At 45.5% G+C, this 16,553-nt stretch overlaps 1 protein-coding gene across 4 annotated transcripts in view; it reads left to right on the top strand.

Annotated features, from left to right (window-relative positions):
* The window catches only part of ppp2r5cb (protein phosphatase 2, regulatory subunit B', gamma b), a 44,901-nt gene that overhangs the window by 11,928 nt on the left and 16,420 nt on the right, over nt 1-16,553 (top strand). For 2 of the 4 annotated variants that reach the window (XM_063223350.1, XM_063223349.1), the window contains exons 4-12: nt 7,395-7,594; nt 9,874-9,984; nt 10,347-10,439; nt 10,878-11,008; nt 11,374-11,433; nt 11,956-12,064; nt 13,548-13,601; nt 14,856-15,026; nt 15,913-16,040. In XM_063223350.1, coding sequence (XP_063079420.1) covers nt 7,395-7,594; nt 9,874-9,984; nt 10,347-10,439; nt 10,878-11,008; nt 11,374-11,433; nt 11,956-12,064; nt 13,548-13,601; nt 14,856-15,026; nt 15,913-16,040 — 1,057 coding nt within the window. Of the gene's footprint in view, nt 1-888; nt 1,691-7,394; nt 7,595-9,873; nt 9,985-10,346; nt 10,440-10,877; nt 11,009-11,373; nt 11,434-11,955; nt 12,065-13,547; nt 13,602-14,855; nt 15,027-15,912; nt 16,041-16,553 lie in introns of those variants that run through there. The other 2 variants (XM_063223352.1, XM_063223351.1) reach the window with 2 other exon arrangements.

Here is a 16,553-nt window from a genome sequence, read left to right as displayed (position 1 = left end):
GTGTGTGTGTGTGTGTGTGTGTGTGTGTGTGTGTGTTGCTGTTGTGTGTGTGTTGCTGTTGTGTGTGTGTGTGTGTGTGTGTGTGTGTGTGTGTGTGTGTGTGTGTGTGTGTGTGTGTTGCTGTTGTGTGTGTGTGTGTGTGTGTTGCTGTTGTGTGTGTGTGTGTGTGTTGCTGTTGTGTGTGTGTGTGTGTGTTGCTGTTGTGTGTGTGTGTGTGTTGCTGTTGTGTGTGTGTGCGTTGCTGTTGTGTGTGTGTGTGTGTGTGTTGTGTGTGTGTGTGTGTGTGTGTTGCTGTTGTGTGTGTGTGTGTGTTGCTGTTGTGTGTGTGTGTGTTGCTATTGTGTGTGTGTGTTGCTGTTGTGTGTGTGTGTTGCTGTTGTGTGTGTGTGTGTGTGTTGCTGTTGTGTGTGTGTGTGTGTTGCTGTTGTGTGTGTGTGTGTGTGTTGCTGTTGTGTGTGTGTGTGTGTGTGTGTTGCTGTTGTGTGTGTGTGCGTTGCTGTTGTGTGTGTGTGTGTTGCTGTTGTGTGTGTGTGTTGCTTTTGTGTGTGTGTGTGTGTGTGGGTGTGTCTGTGTGGGTGTGTGTGTGTTGCTGGTGTGTGTGTGTTGCTGTTGTGTGTGTGTTGCTGTTGTGTGCTTGTGATGCAATATCAGTTGTTGCTTCTGTGCAGTGCTCCAGGTGCTCTGCTTGTGGTTTCCTGTTGCATCTGTAATTCTTTACAGATATATTCTCTCTCTCTCTCACTCACTCACTCACTCACTCTCTCTCTCTCTCTCTCTCTCTCTCTCTCTCTCTCTCTCTCTCTCTCTCTCTCTCTCTCTCTCTCTCTCTCTCTCTCTCATTTACACACTCGCTCTCAATCTTAAAGGACTGACTTTAGGTCGACATTGTCTGGGGTAGGCTACAGACTATGTTTTCAATGTCTTCGTCTTTTTCTGTTTACTAAGAGTGCCCCCACCCTTGGTGGTAATAGAGTAGTGTTTGCATTTGGACATTTGGATCACTTGGTCTGTCATCACTGCTTGTTTGTAAGGTCACCCACCATACTGAAGCATAATGTTTTGTAATGTAATGTTATGTTTTATGTTGTAATGTTACATATCATTTTAAAGCTGTTCAATGCCCTTTTCTTCTCATGTATATATCATAGAATGTGGTTAGACACACGGCAATGGATTGTGTAGGCTGGAGACACTGGCATTCACATAAAGAAAAAAAATAGCAACATTTGAACTTTTGTCTAGACTAGAGGAAGAACATCTGCCCTTCACAGCCAGTCCACAAATCCACTGCCACCAATCACCCTCCATTTCCCGCCTCTAATCCCACCCCCCGGCCAATGGCCTGGCCCTGCTGCTCTGCAGCCTAACAACCAGGTCACGTGACCAGCCTGGGCCAATGGCTCTGTGGCTGTGTCTGAATGACATCACTCGCTCAGGCTGGTTTCCTCCAGCAGCAGCGCCTCATTTTCTGCTGAGAGAGAGTGGTGCCGTGCTAAAATGGAGGCTGCCTCCTGCGCATAGTCTCCTCTGCGCTCCGCGTTCACTGCACCCTAGCCCTGTCCCCCTGCCCCGCCGCCTGAGCATCCCTACTCCTGGATGTTGGCAGGCTCTCGAGCGGAGGGCACCATGGTACTGGAAGCCCCCGGCTCCAACGGGCCCTTCCCGCCCGTAGCCCTCCTGCACTTCCGAGGTGAGCAAGCAACAGCCGTTAGCCGTTAGCCGTTAGCACAGGGAAGGCAGCAGAGCAGAGAGCGGGGGAGAGAGAGCTGGAGGAACGTCTCTCTGGATCATTAGCTTTGGGGGGAGGACAGAGGGGACCAAAAGGAAGAGGGTGTGATCGGGGGTTGTTTAGGAGGGAAAATGATTGCGTTTGTGTGTCTGTGTGTTTACGTGTGCTGTGTATTTGTGGACCTGTGAAAAAATACACAGCCATCAAGATAAGTCAGAGCCGAAGCAGGCAAAAAAAAACATCGATTGAAATGTTGCCCTTCTTTTGTTGTCATCTCAGTAGTGTGTAGCATTTTGTGTGAAGCAGCAAGCGGTTGAAATGTCAAGAGAGAGACCGTGTGCTGTGTTGCTGTGTGCTGTGCTGTGCCGTGTTGTGGTGTGGTGTGGTGGGGGCATGTTTGGCTGGCGTCTCGAGTCGGTTGCTTGGAATGTGGAAGGGTGTGATGGGGAGGGAGGCTTGATGTTTTCCCTCCTTTCCTCTCCTCTGGCAGGCAGGGCTGGCTGCTGCTCTACTCTTACTCTGAGGAACTGAGCGGAATCATAGGGGGCGAGACCAGAGATCCAGAGCGGAGGCGGTTTGTTTATGTTGCACTCTCACTCAGAGAGAGAGAGAGAGAGATAGAGAGAGAAACAAAGAGAGGGAGCGAGAGAGAGAGAGAGGGGGGGGGGGGGCAAACTGCATGCTGTGTGGTGATTTCTTCAGAGCAGGGTTTTGCAGGAGTTGAGGACACAAACTGATTTACGCTCTTTACCCTTCTTTTTGCCCTCCCCCACCAAGACTGCTACTGTTCCAAGCAAGCCAAATCACAGTGTGTTTGTGTATGTGGTGTTTCCTAAACTGCTGCAGGGCACACACACACAGTTGACAATTTTGTATGGTCAAACGTGTGTGTGTGTGTGTGTGTGTGTGTGTGTGTGTGTGTGTGTGTGTGTGTGTGTGTGTGTGTGTGTGTGTGTGTGTGTGTGTGTGTGTGTGTGTGTGTGTGTGTGTGTGTGTGTGTGTGTGTGTGTGTGTGTGTGTGTGTGTGTGTGGTGACACTGGGGACTCTGCCTTTTGTTTACTTGTTCTGGTGCTTCCTCTTGCGTTGTTGAGAGCATGCGTTGGTGACAAAAGTCTTCTTCCTGACCAGGCTGCTTCCCGGGGCACTGCCTACTGCAGTGAAGGCCTAGGCTAGGACACTGTTTTAGAGAGAGACAACATGGCCATTTCCTGTGCGTGTGTGTGTAAGAAGATCTCTCACCCCGAGTCCTGATACCCAATGGGTGATTAGGGTCATGTGTTGGTTTCTTACAGAGAGGATGTTGTGTTGTGTGTGCCTACGTGTGTGTGTGTGTGTGTGTGTGTGTGTGTGTGTGTGTGTGTGTGTGTGTGTGTGTGTGTGTGTGTGTGTGTGTGTGTGTGTGTGTGTGTGAGAGAGAGAGAGAGAGAGAGAGAGAGAGAGAGAGAGAGAGAGAGAGAGAGAGAGAGAGAGAGAGAGAGAGAGAGAGAGAGAGAGAGAGAGAGAGAGAGAGAGAGAGAGAGAGAGAGAGAGAGAGAGAGAGAGAGAGAGAGAGAGAGAGAGAGAGAGAGAGAGAGAGAGAGAGAGAGAGAGAGAGAGAGAGAGAGAGAGAGAGAGAGAGAGAGAGAGAGAGACGGAGAGAGAGACGGAGAGAGAGAGAGAGAGAACAGAGGGAGAGAGAGAGAGAGAGGGAGACGGAGACAACTTTGTAGCTGGTAACAGAGCTGTGTGTTATCAGAGACCCAGAGTAGCAGTTTGTCAGGTTGGGGACCTCAGGGCTCATGTGGGCTCCTTGAATATCACGTGACCCATCCTATGTCCCCTATAGTGCTGCTGCTGTGACTCGAGTCACCTGTCTCTGTCAGGTCAGGTCAGGTGGTGGCCACTGTCTGGGGCTACTAAGGCTTGGGTTGTGGTTGCTAAGGCCACACTAGCTAGCTATACAAAGGCTCAGTGTGGAGTCAAAAGCTGTATTGTTCCATTTGGGGTTTTATAGCCCTTAACTGTCCTACCACCACGTTGTTGTGCATGGGACTCTGGGTAGCACCACACGTACACACACGCACACACGCACACACGCACACACGCACACACACACACACACACACACACACACACACACACACACACACACACACACACAGACTTCCTCAAAGCCTGAATATTTCAGGTTTGTGTGGAAAGGAGAGCTGTGTTTTGTAAGTGGATACAGCCTGCAGTGGTCATAAAAAGTCTCTGCGTGTGTGTGTGTGTGTTTGCATGTGTTGACAAACTGTGTGTGTGTGTGTGTGTGTGTGCGCGCGCAGACGGACGTGCACACAAGACAATAGCCCTGAAGCTATAAGGTGAAGAACTGTAATGATATGGTGGCCTAGTTACTGTGTGTACCTCTCTCTCCCAATTACCTTTGAGTCCTTAACATCTCCTGCGCTCATGTCTGGTCATGGTGTAGCAGAATCTGGACATTCAATATCAGTGTAGCATCTTCAGGAGGGAGCCTCAGAGTTAACACCTGACACCATTTGGACTGACTTTTATTGGTTTACTGTTATACTGTGTATTCTGTATAAGCATATCATTAAACAACATTTGACTCCAAAGGTAACTCGAGTTATGTTTTGCCACATGTAATAATCCAAATATTAATTTAGCCACATCATGATATAAGCTGCATGGTTCAAAGCATAAGGAAAAAGTAGTGGCTAATAGCCTGGAAATCACGGCAACATCGTCAAATATCCATTTTATGCTACAGTTAAGTGAAAAAATAGTCTGGGAAATTCTAAATTATTTTCTTCTATTGTGCTGTTTCACTGGCCTTGTGAGTGTGCCCTCCAGGGTAAGGGAGATAACTTATCTTGCATCCAAGAAATGGCACAGGAAGGGGAGGACCAGGAGAGGTGGAGACGAGAGACTGGAGGATTTGGTGACCTGATGTTGAGTTGAGGATGGTACTGTAACGCTACCCCACTCTCATGCTGTAACCAGTATAGCATTAAGCACTGAACCGCATGGGTCTCCGTTTTCTGATTGAGTTGTGTTCTTCTCCTCCAATCTACACTCAAGTGAAGTTTGTCTCTGTGTGCTACGGCAACGCAGCATTATAGCTAAAGAATCAGGACGTTTACTAGTGTTATATCAGAAACGTCAACCAGAAATCTACATAAATAATTACCTAATTGATAAGGAATTGTCGAAATGTAGTCAACTGTGGATTGTTGGAGGCTTGGAAAACAAGAGTGTAGAAATGGTGTGGAGACGAGTGGCTCTTTTCAGTACATTGCATTTTGTAGCCTAGAATTTTTGTCCAAAGTGCCTATTAGGGATGTTAACCGGTAACCGGTTAACCGATAGTCGACCGGATCAACGATAACCGGTTAAATTTTCTGCCACCGGTTAACCGGTAATAATAATTACAATAATAATTTCCTCCCAAAAAACCCTGAAAAACTATAATTTTGAGGTTTTGGTACGATAATTCAGCATTTTCCATCTGGCGACACTGGCTGGACATGACAGGTCCTGTCTGAGCAGACAAAAAGAAAGTTTTAATTTAAAAATTCAGTGCTGTGCCCATCAGGACACGAACTTTATATCATTTAAGGTTGCCAGTTAACCGGTTAACCACCGGTTAATGAGTCTCAGTAACCGGTTAAGATATTTTTAAATTTTCGCCATCCCTAGTGCCTATCCAAAGCGTCCTTGCAGTGGTCCAACTCTTCAGCTTAACACAATGGAGGACCAACAGTGCAATGAGGATGCAGCTGAGTCGGTTCAGAGATGCATTTGCGTGTCTGATCTGATGGTGGGACGTGTCATGTGTGACGTGTGCACTAGCAGAGCAGTGCCAGTCTTCTAGCCACAGACTAATATCAAGTTGATATGGTGGATGGTGTGATGACCTAGGACGAGGTCAAAAAGCAAATTGGTTTCTAACTGGCAGAATGACTGACATGGCTGCGTATAGTCACTTACTTTATGCCTACCACCCATTGATTACAATATATTGACTATCTTGATTTAACACATTGTTACATAATATGTTCCTGGAGCAGTGTGGGGTTAGGTGCCTCGCTCAAGGGCACCTTGGCCATAGAGTGGGGGGGTGGGATTAGAACTGGCAACCCTCTGATTTAAAGCCCATCTCCTTAACCACTAGTCCACGGCTGCTACAGTTACAGTGTTAGCAGGATGGTGGAGTGTTGTACTGCTGCAATATAATGCTCGGTAAGAATGAGGTTGTGTGAGCAAACTGCAGGAGAAAGACACCATTGGTGCCAGAACAAGCTCAGTTTCACCGCTGGGTGACCAATGGTTTGCTTCTGCAAAACATTTGCTACTTTAAGCGGTGGGGTGGTGGTTGTGCCTTTTTGTTTGTTGTTCATGGTGTTGATTATGGTATTGTTGCTAAGAATGAATTCAAGATTTCACTGAACACATATGTGTCTCAGTCTGAATATATGAAACTGATCCTACTGGAAATGTGTATATTCAGGAAAGCTGCACACACCACAAAGTTTGAGACCTCTTTTGTGTCAAACCTAACTGGCAGTTTCAGCTTCATGTTCATGTCAGTTTCGCTTCTGGTTTGACGAGAACCCGAGCAGTTTGTTGTTTGTTTGTGCAGAGCTTCCTCTGACTAGGACCAGAGCAGTTTGCTTGTGCAGGTGTACTTTGATGTACTTTACCTTTCTGGTGGAACAAAATATGTTTGTTGCCGTTTTCCTCTTTCCAGTGGCAGACATCACGCACCGTAATGTGCTGAAACTCCTAGAACTGAATTGCTTATTTCAGTTATCATTTGCACAGTCTTTTGATTTGTATTTTGTAAATGGTATCCAAGTCTAATCTCACGGACATCCAAATACTTTTTTGGGGTGCAGGTTCAAATATTCATAAGGTAATGAAAAGAACCGCACACCGGTGAGCTCCCATTTACTTCAATTTATTCCTGAGCTCACCGGTGTGCGGTTCTTTTCATTACCTTATTTTGTAAATGGTGCCACGATTTTAGATATCTCTGGCTGGCTTGTTGAGGTTCGGTCTTTACATGAAACAAGGAAACAATGGGGGACCACCATAATTGAAACCATAAAGATGAAGAATGATGAAAGGAGAACTAAATTATAAGACGGAGAGGAAATTTAGCTTCCTCATCAAAAAGCGCCCGCCTACTCCATCAATGCAAATCAAAACGGCACATTTGAGGTGCTGCTGATTAAAGATGAAACACTCTATTTACCTGCTGGACACAGCATGCAGTCAGTATATTAATATGAGGCTTTTTATCTCCAGACAGGGGTGCTTCAAAGTCTCTGTTTTTGCATAATTAAACATGTGTACACACACACAAAGCAGACCAAGCCAACAATCAATTATACTGACCCCTCTCTGTGTCCTGTCTATCTTTCCCTCTGTGTTTCTGTGTTGTGGTCTGTCTCTCTCTCTCTCTCTCTCTCTCTCTCTCTCTCTCTCTCTCTCTCTCTCTCTCTCCCTCTCTCTCTCTCTCTCTCTGTCTCTCTCTCTCTCTCTCTCTCTCTCTCTCTCTCTCTCTCTCTACCGCTCTCTGTCTCTCTACCGCTCTCTGTCTCTCTCTGTCTCTCTACCGCTCTCTACCGCTCTCTGTTTCTCTACCACTCTACCTGTCTCTACTCTCCATGTACCCAGACGTGCCCCCGGCGGAGCAGGAGAAGCTGTTTATCCAGAAGCTGCGGCAATGCTGCGTGCTGTTCGACTTCGTGTCCGACCCGCTGAGCGACCTCAAGTGGAAGGAGGTGAAGCGGGCGGCGCTCAGCGAGATGGTGGAGTACATCACCCACAACCGCAACGTCATCACCGAGCCCATCTACCCAGAGGTGGTGCACATGGTAAGACCCCCCAATAGCCATTTACTCATCAGAAAGGAGGTCTTACTAGCCATTTTGACCCATTTAATTAATTTAGAAGAGGTTCCTGATGTTCATCTCAATGGGCAATCCTATAAAGATTTTAAATTTAGATGTAGTTTGCATGGCAACAAAGGGGCAACACTGCTGCAGCAAACAGCCCTACGTCATTGACTTTCAAATCTCTTCGAGACCTGGTCTGACCAAGACGATAACAATGAACGTTTCTCAAAAGGCATGGTTGACCTGCCTCCCTAGGTTTGCTACTGGTTGACTGGTGTCTGACAAAGTGGGAAGAGTTCCCGTTCTTGGCCTGACTAGAAGCAATGCCGAAGTTGTTGCGTCACTGGCTAACAGCACAGCCCTACAACCCTTATTCCAGTTGTGACTAAAGTGGATTTGAGAAATTCTCCAGAAAGTTGCTGGTCACATGGCTAGCTTGCCAGCACTGGCCATAACATGCCGTTTATGGTGTGGTATAGAGAGATGTGAGAGAAGATGGCTCGGATATTTATCAAAGCCCTGCCTCTCGCAGAGCCAAAAAAAACCCCGGTTCTGACAAAAAAATGCAAATGGACCTATTCTTCTTCCTCTTGCACAGGCATAGTCAGCGCAGATGCTGCCTAATCAACATGAGAATAAGCGCTCAAGTGTGGGTGCGCGCCGCGTGTACATATGCACACATATAAACGCACTCATCTTGTGGGTTCCTAAGAACTTTCAGACCACTTTGAAGATTTCCTTTTTTTCATCATCAAAGTGGGTAGACGTGCAGCGCACAGCATTTGAAGTGTGCATGCTTGCCTGTGTGTCTGCTCTGTTCTGCTCTGCCGTCTGAAAGGCTGATTAACCTGTAGTGCCTTTATATGCAGATTCGTCACACTGCATGTAGCCTAATGGTTAAAACACAAAAGATTTTCAGTATGGTAACCAAGATGAATCGTTCCACACATCACCGATGCAACTTTTCCGGTCTCCTAAATTAGCGTTACATAAAAACAAAATTCCCATTGAACTATCCGTAGGTTTCCTGTTTACAAACATTTCGCGCTGTGAGGAGGGGCAAGATGCTAAGCAGCCAACCATGCGAGTACATTTTTTGAGTGACGGCAGTTTCCAACAGTCAGAGGTTGAAGAGTGCACTGCTCAGCCAGGGGCGCGCAGCCGGGGATTGTTTACAAACGGGAAACCCATGTATTCTGAACCCATGCTAGTCTTCTAAAGGGGCATGGCAGCTGATAGACATGTTGCATAAGGCTCTGTTCCACTGCTTGTTTTCTGGTAGGCCTACAGCTCGACACAGCGTGACTCGGCCGCCGCTTTTTGCTTTCCAATTGGGCATGACACAGCTTAATCGAAAAGCAAAAAGTGGGCGCCGAGTCGACCAGAAAACTGGCAGTGGAAAAGATATCATATTGATATCTGAAGAAACACCTTATTAACGGTCTCATTATCAATCTTCTCACTTGAACACCAACCTTGGATCTGTTGGATCCACATGCTGTATTCCAGGCCAGCTCTGTTCAGGATGTTTGCAGACTTTAGAGCCCGAACTGTGTGGTTGTTAAATGTGTCTCTTACTGTATGTCGTCTTTCAATTGCACACGTAGCAAAGCCTCTCTCCAGGATGATGGTGGCGTAAACAAACAAGGCAAATGACAATTGATTCCGGTTCAGTGGCTTTCATGCTGCCTAAAGTGTAATGGATGACGTGTGTGTGTGTGACAGCTGGCAGCTTCTTGAAAGGCTTTCAGTGATATGGACATGGGCTCTTGGGCGTTATATTGTGCTGCAAGACTCTTCTGTCAGGTGTCGGATGAATTGGAGAGATGCGCTGTTACAAAGACGTGTGATTGTTGTAGCACCCTGCTCACTCGTTACTATGAAACCTCCATAGACTGTCCAGCAGTGGTTTTATACATCAGACTATGCATTAAATAGAAAATAAACTGATGTTTAGTCTGATGTAATGTTGTACGCAGGCTCTAAGCAGCAGCCAAACAGCCCAATACTGTTGAAATTTCAGTTTGGCTGGTAGACCAGTAGACCAACTGACTACCCACTTTGACCCATTTGTGCATCTTTGGCTAGTAAGATTAGCATCTACTAGCCATTTTGGCAGGTGATGGAAAAAAGAGCCCTGGTTGTACGTCTCTGCTGTTTTTTGTCGTGATATTGTGTGCTCGTTAGAAATGAAAGTTTCCTGTCTTACTGACATTTACTGATGACCTTTTCTCTGTGCGCTTCTTGTGTGTTTGCAGTTTGCAGTGAACATGTTCAGAACGTTGCCCCCCTCTTCAAACCCGACAGGGGCGGAGTTTGACCCAGAGGAGGACGAACCCACGTTAGAGGCAGCGTGGCCACACCTACAGGTAACAGCCTCCACCTCACTTACCCTGATATGATTGGCTACTGAAGGCATCAGTCAAGCCCCATTTGGTCTGAGACTTGGTTCTCATGTACTAAGACAATCTCTTTGTTTGTGGAAATGTAAAAAAATACAGATGTACCCAAATTTTCAGATTCATCAATACATACTGTGATATCCAGTGCAAGTCAGTCTTATTATTAGTGCATAGATTTATTTTGTGTGCATAAAGCAAGCTTTGTAAATGAGGCCGCTGAGCTGACTTAGTAAAATTAAACAGAATTTGAACTAGACCCTAATTGTGACATACAAGTACATTACTAAATAACAAGGTCATGTGTGGGTTTTTTTCCCTTCTCTCTACAGCTGGTGTACGAGTTCTTCCTGCGCTTCTTAGAGTCTCCAGACTTCCAGCCGAACATTGCCAAGAAGTACATAGACCAGAAATTTGTAATGCAGGTAATGTGTGAATATGTGATTGAATTATTTTTCCATCAGTCAGACATTTTTTTATGAACATAACTTATATTTGGATCTGAAGTTCACACACAATTCTGTATTAACTTTCTCCATTATGTGTCGAACACCTACCCAAGCAATTATGTAAAGGATGAAGTCAGTCCTTCAATATCCAAGCCATGTCCATCTGTAACAGTCAGTTTTAATGTGTGTGTGTGGGGGGCTTGTGTGTATACAATACTTTCATACATTTGTGCTTTTTTGTTCATTTCTCATCTCATTTTCTTGTTTTTTTTTCTATATATATATATATATATATATATATATATATATATATATATATATATATATATATATATATATATATACAAAACGTTTCATTTCTCATGAATGACATCTCTGGAGTATATGACAATAAAACGTCTTGAAATCTTGCAGCTCCTGGAGCTGTTTGACAGTGAGGACCCGCGGGAGCGGGACTTCCTGAAGACCACTCTGCATCGCATCTACGGCAAATTCCTGGGCCTGCGCGCCTACATCAGAAAACAGATCAATAACATATTCTATAGGTGAGTCCCCTGCATACACACGCACACACACACGTGTGAGTATCAATGTTATCTGCTCATGCATTTTGCTGGTAAAGCAAATTGCTATAAGTGAAGTGGTGAACAGTCACCACTCATCTGTTTTGAAGGTGCAGGATTCAGTAGAATTATCTGTACAAAAAGTACAATCCACAGACTTCAAGTCTTTTTTTTTGTTGCAATTTCGTTGCACACACAAAAAGACTTGAAGTGTGTGGATTTTCTCCTTTTTTTACAAAATAAATTGCCATGAAATGCACACCCATTGTTTTCGTAGATATACGTGTGGCAGGTGCAAGGCAAATGACATTGACTTTTTGACATTGTTTTTCGCTGTCTTCTCTCAGGTTCATTTATGAGACAGAACATCATAATGGAATAGCAGAATTGTTGGAGATTTTAGGAAGGTAAGTGAACCGTTTTATTTTGAATTTCTCATCTCTAGCTGAAGTGGTACTTTCAACTTGCCTGATTATCAACGACTTTCAAATCTCTTTTCGAGACTTGATCTGACCAAGAGCATAACGACTAACGTTTCCCAAATAGAATGGTTGATCCGCCTCCCTCAGTTTACTACTGGTTGAGGCCAGGAAAGGCTGTGCCGAAGCTTAAACCAAAACTTTTCTTAGTCCCAACAGAACGTCTCTACTTGAACCATGTCACTGCCTTGAACACGCCTCTACCCAGGGCCGTTAGAACTGCTCACAGTTGATTGGTTACCCACAACATCGGTGCAGTTTCTGATTTCTCCGGAGCTCAGAAGCGATATTTGTATTGCTCCTGGCCTGACTAGTAGCAACGCTGAAAGTGCTGCATCACTAGGAAGGCCTGGAATGGCTAACTTTGAACACCATAACGTCGCCCATGTATCAAGATTGAGTCAGTTGCTAATGTGTTGTGCATCTCTGTGTCTTTCTCTTGTTTTCCAGCATAATCAATGGCTTCGCCTTGCCTCTCAAAGAGGAGCACAAAATATTCCTATTGAAAGTGTTGCTGCCTTTACACAAAGTCAAGTCTCTTAGTGTTTACCATCCACAGGTGAGTTGAATTGTCCATGCATCTGTGTGTGTGTGTGTGTGTGTGGGCATTTTGCAAATGTCAGAGCGAGGGTTGTGGTTGCAGAATTCAGAGCCACAAATGCGTTACATTTTCTGAAAGTTCGATAGTGAGCTAAATGGTTGTATGATGATCTAGTATGTTGCAAACTACCTATCCTGCCGTATAGAGCCGGATAGGCTCATACAGGCCAAGGGACACGCACACATGAAATTGTGATCTCTGCCTCTCTGCCTCTCTGCCTCTCTCTCTGTCTCTCTCTCTCTCTTGCTCGCTCTCTCTCTCCCCCCAAATTGTTCTTTGCTCTCCCTCTCTCATCTGAAAAGTGCCATCTTTCTTTTTCTCTTTCTTGGCCTTTTGTTAACCGTCTCTTCACACAGCCTACCCAGATGGGGGTAATGATCAGCTTAGTATTATCGTTCAGACTGACACCACTTTTAGTCTGAACAAAGGACCACTTCTGCCCCCCTCCCACCCTGTCTCATAACATGAAGCCGTTGTGTAACTGTGCTCTGACACGGAGGGGGAAGAAGACAGACTTTTATTTATGGCACCGATTTATTGTTAGGTTGCGAAGAAAAGGTTGCTATTGCATAACTCCTCGCACTCTCTGTCTGAATTATGTCTGCGAGACAGCTATGTTGAATGGAAGTATAAAGGGCAAGAGCTGCTTTGAAGGAGGAGTACAGACAGCAGTGTAGCAGGCAGCACTGCAGGTACCCACACAGGTACAATACAAGGACACCAGATAATGTGTACAGAGAATGCATACACACCCATACCTTCGTGAATACATAGTCAACCCATGCTTTTTTATGTCTTCTTCCGTTGCTTGGGTAAAAGGTTTTAATCACGTGGTCATGGTTAAGGTGTAATTAGTTTGTTATGTAATCATAATGTGTTGACTGATGCTTCCACAATAGCTTACCTGTGAAGTACTTTATGAAACAAACTGGTTTGGAACAATCAGTTTTTCAACATACCTTGATGCAGGGTATACAGCAGGGATGGGGAACCTTTTTCATTCGAGGGGCCACTTCAAATTCCTCCAAGGGCTGTCAAAAGTCCTCCAAGGGCCGCACTATGAGCACAAACCAGAATTTCCACATGCACTTTAGGCCTATATTCATGGCAGACAGTTGAACCCCACCTTCTCTTGGTGGCTTGAATATAACTTAGTTGTATTGCAGATATATTTTGTAAAGAAATCTTTAAAAAATATGTTAAATTTCATGTGAAGCTGCATAACATTGAAATTGTCGGGGGCCGAGTAAAACGGTTTGCGGCCCTTGAGACATAGGTTCCCCACCTCTGGTATACAGGCATGTCTGTGACAGAAGGTGAATACTTAACTTTCTCCAGATTGTTATTTCTCAGATTCTGGACGATGGGTAATCCTTGGATTCCAGGATTAAGGGTATATGGATGGTTGCATGCTTACCAACTTCTGTTTTTTTCTGTGCAGCTGGCCTACTGTGTGGTACAGTTCCTGGAGAAAGACAGCACACTGACGGAGCCAGTAAGTGTATTACCTCTCACCTGTCCTCACCTCCTTTTCCTTCCTCCTCCTCCTCCTCCTCCATTGTACCCTGGGGGGTATTCAAAGAACCCGGCTCAGTAGTAAACCAGATTTAGTTAACCTTGAGCAGTGATGGGCAAAATGGATTAATTAGTTACAGCCCAGTGCCAAATATTCCAAAGGACTTTGTTTGACCTGTCCAATTCAGCCAGGTGATTGGCTGGTTGAATGATCACATGCTTGACTTGGACAAGGTAATTTGGAATATGTGGCCCTAGATTGTAACTAATGAAGCCATTTTGCCCATCTCTGACCTTGCTGCAGTGGTAGATCATCTAGTAGAACAGCCTGGAGTACTCATTCTCTTAACTAAATGTCACCTGTTGGCTGTCTGTTAGCAGGTTTCTATTACCAGGAACTTGCTCTTATGCCGTGTCCAGACCAAGAGCGAACTACGCTGCCTGGTAGCGGGGGTAGCAGAAGAAGTTTCGCCTTGAATTCGCTGTATTCGCTGCAGACGCAGCATTGACATGTTTGATTCAGCTAATCACATAACGGCTCTGGCTTGACAGCCTGGGACATTCTGAGATATGAACGTTCCGATTGGTTTTCGCCGCACAGCGTCAGAGCGAATTCGTCTGCGATTAGATTTAGTTTAATCGTCAAAATTCGCTCTGGTCGCGCAAGAAGCTTCGCTCCTGTCGAATTCGTTTTGGTAGTGCAGGTCGCGTGCCCTCCATAGAGAAATAATGACTTCCGTCGCTTCATTCGCTCTGTTCGCTCCTGGTCTGTACACGGCATTAGGCAGTTGCTCTTTCAATCTGGGGGCTCTAGGCAGAGTTGTTATAAAGTAGACATAGAAGTACTCTATTATAACACTAGATGTGATATTGCATGGTTTCAACTTTGTAATATCATACTACTGGTGTTGTAATTGCATCTGTAAGAGTACTTCTACCTCTACTTTAGACCGCTCTGGCTGTAGATTTGTAATGTATCCTCTCCCTTCACCTCCTCACATGGCTGGCATGGTTGGGTTGTGATTGGTGTTGTGTGCCTTGTGCTGTGCCCCACCTTCAAAAGTTTAGAACTTTTTTTAAATGCATTGATGTGACCAAACGTATTTGATGTATTTATATCATTGTTGATTTTTAATGTGAAGTGAATTTATTACCTGTACTCGCCATTAAATAGCCACAGCTGCATAATTGGCCATAAATGTAAACAAACCAACCTTGTGCTGTGCCTCGTCAGGTGGTGATGGCTCTGTTGAAGTACTGGCCCAAGACGCACAGCCCCAAGGAGGTGATGTTCCTCAACGAGCTGGAGGAGATCCTGGACGTCATCGAGCCCTCCGAGTTCGTCAAGGTCATGGAGCCGCTCTTCAGACAGCTGGCCAAGTGTGTGTCCAGCCCGCACTTTCAGGTAAACCACCACAAAGGTTTGTGCGTTTGTGTGTGCATTGCCTGCAAAGTGAGTGCGCGCCAAAGTGTTGCGGAGGGGAGTAGAGTTGCCCAGTCGGGACTCGAACTCAGACCTTCTGGGGTAGTAAACTGTCGCTCTGAGCGCTACGCCAAAGAGTCAGGCTCGTTGGCGTGATAGTCAGACCACACCCACAACCCTAGTGATGGTCACTCCATCACACAAGGCAACACAAGTACGGCAGGTTAACAACATATGACAGAGCTATGAGTATGTGCGTGTGTGCCATGAACAAAGACAAACGGCATGTTACAGCAAGAGTAAATCTATGTACGTCATCATGTCAGTGTTCACAGTGGTTTAATTTCACGTGTGGTCTAATGGTTAAGGAGATGAGCTTTAGATCAGAGGGTTGCCGGTTCAAATCCCTTCTTTCCGCTCCGTTCCGCACTGTGGTGCCCTTGAGCAAGGCACCCAACTCCACATAGCTCCAGATACTGTACCGATACACTATAAATGTGTGGATTCCAATATGCGGACTTCGGACACCTGTCTGCTTGTGACCTCATGACGACAGAAAATGAATTCAATATCTTGCAAAAGCACGCTTCTAATGTCATTTTCTCATTTGCAATTGGGATGGTGAATGAAAAATAGTTCCTCAAAAGTTGTTTTGGCTAGGCTGACAGCTGGGAAACTTTATTATTTTCTCCACGGAAGCGGGGCGAGGCCACAAGCACAAGTGGAGGACGGAAGTGTGCATATTGGAATGCCCAATGGCCCAATGCCCAATGGCCCAATACCCAATGGCTAAGTCACTAATGGATAAAAGCGTCAGCTAAGTGTAAGGTGATGTAATGGTAATGTGTGTGTGTCTGTATGTGTGTAGGTTGCCGAGAGGGCGCTGTACTACTGGAACAACGAGTACATCATGAGCCTGATCAGCGACAACGCAGCCAGGATCCTCCCCATCATGTTCCCCGCACTCTACCGCAACTCCAAGACCCACTGGAACAAGTCAGTATGGCGGCTGTAACACCTTCACACTAAAGGTCAGATTAGACTTCTGCAACTGCGCTCGTCAAAACTCGCGTGGGAGTGGCCACGAACCAACATTGTATTCATGCATCTGCGAGTTCTGCGAGGTCCGAGGTCTCGTCGCGAGCCACATTTGAAATTGCGCGATTAGGCTACTTTCACTACATTGTAAGCACTGCGGTCATTATTAAGCAATGTTGCTTTCTATCGCGGTTAGCTAGGTATTTTCACACAAATTGCAAAGGCAATGCACTGGTATCATTATTTGACATACCCAGTCTGTTTTCACGAGCAGAAAATGCAAGCATGTAAAGACAGTTGATTCTGCCGATGTGTGTTTACATTCGGTGGAGGAACGGTAGTAAAACCGCAGGCATTGTGCCACGAGTTTTCAACTGATGCATTGTTTGTTAGGCCTACTTGGCTTGTAGCTTCGTGTATTTACACACATTTACACACAAGGCATTAATAACGTTTTTGGCAGAATACAGC

Source organism: Engraulis encrasicolus, chromosome 18 (assembly GCF_034702125.1).
Source record: "Engraulis encrasicolus isolate BLACKSEA-1 chromosome 18, IST_EnEncr_1.0, whole genome shotgun sequence".
Lineage (NCBI taxonomy): Eukaryota > Metazoa > Chordata > Actinopteri > Clupeiformes > Engraulidae > Engraulis > Engraulis encrasicolus.
Note: the sequence above shows the minus strand (reverse complement) of the source record. Positions and strands in the feature narration are given on the sequence as shown.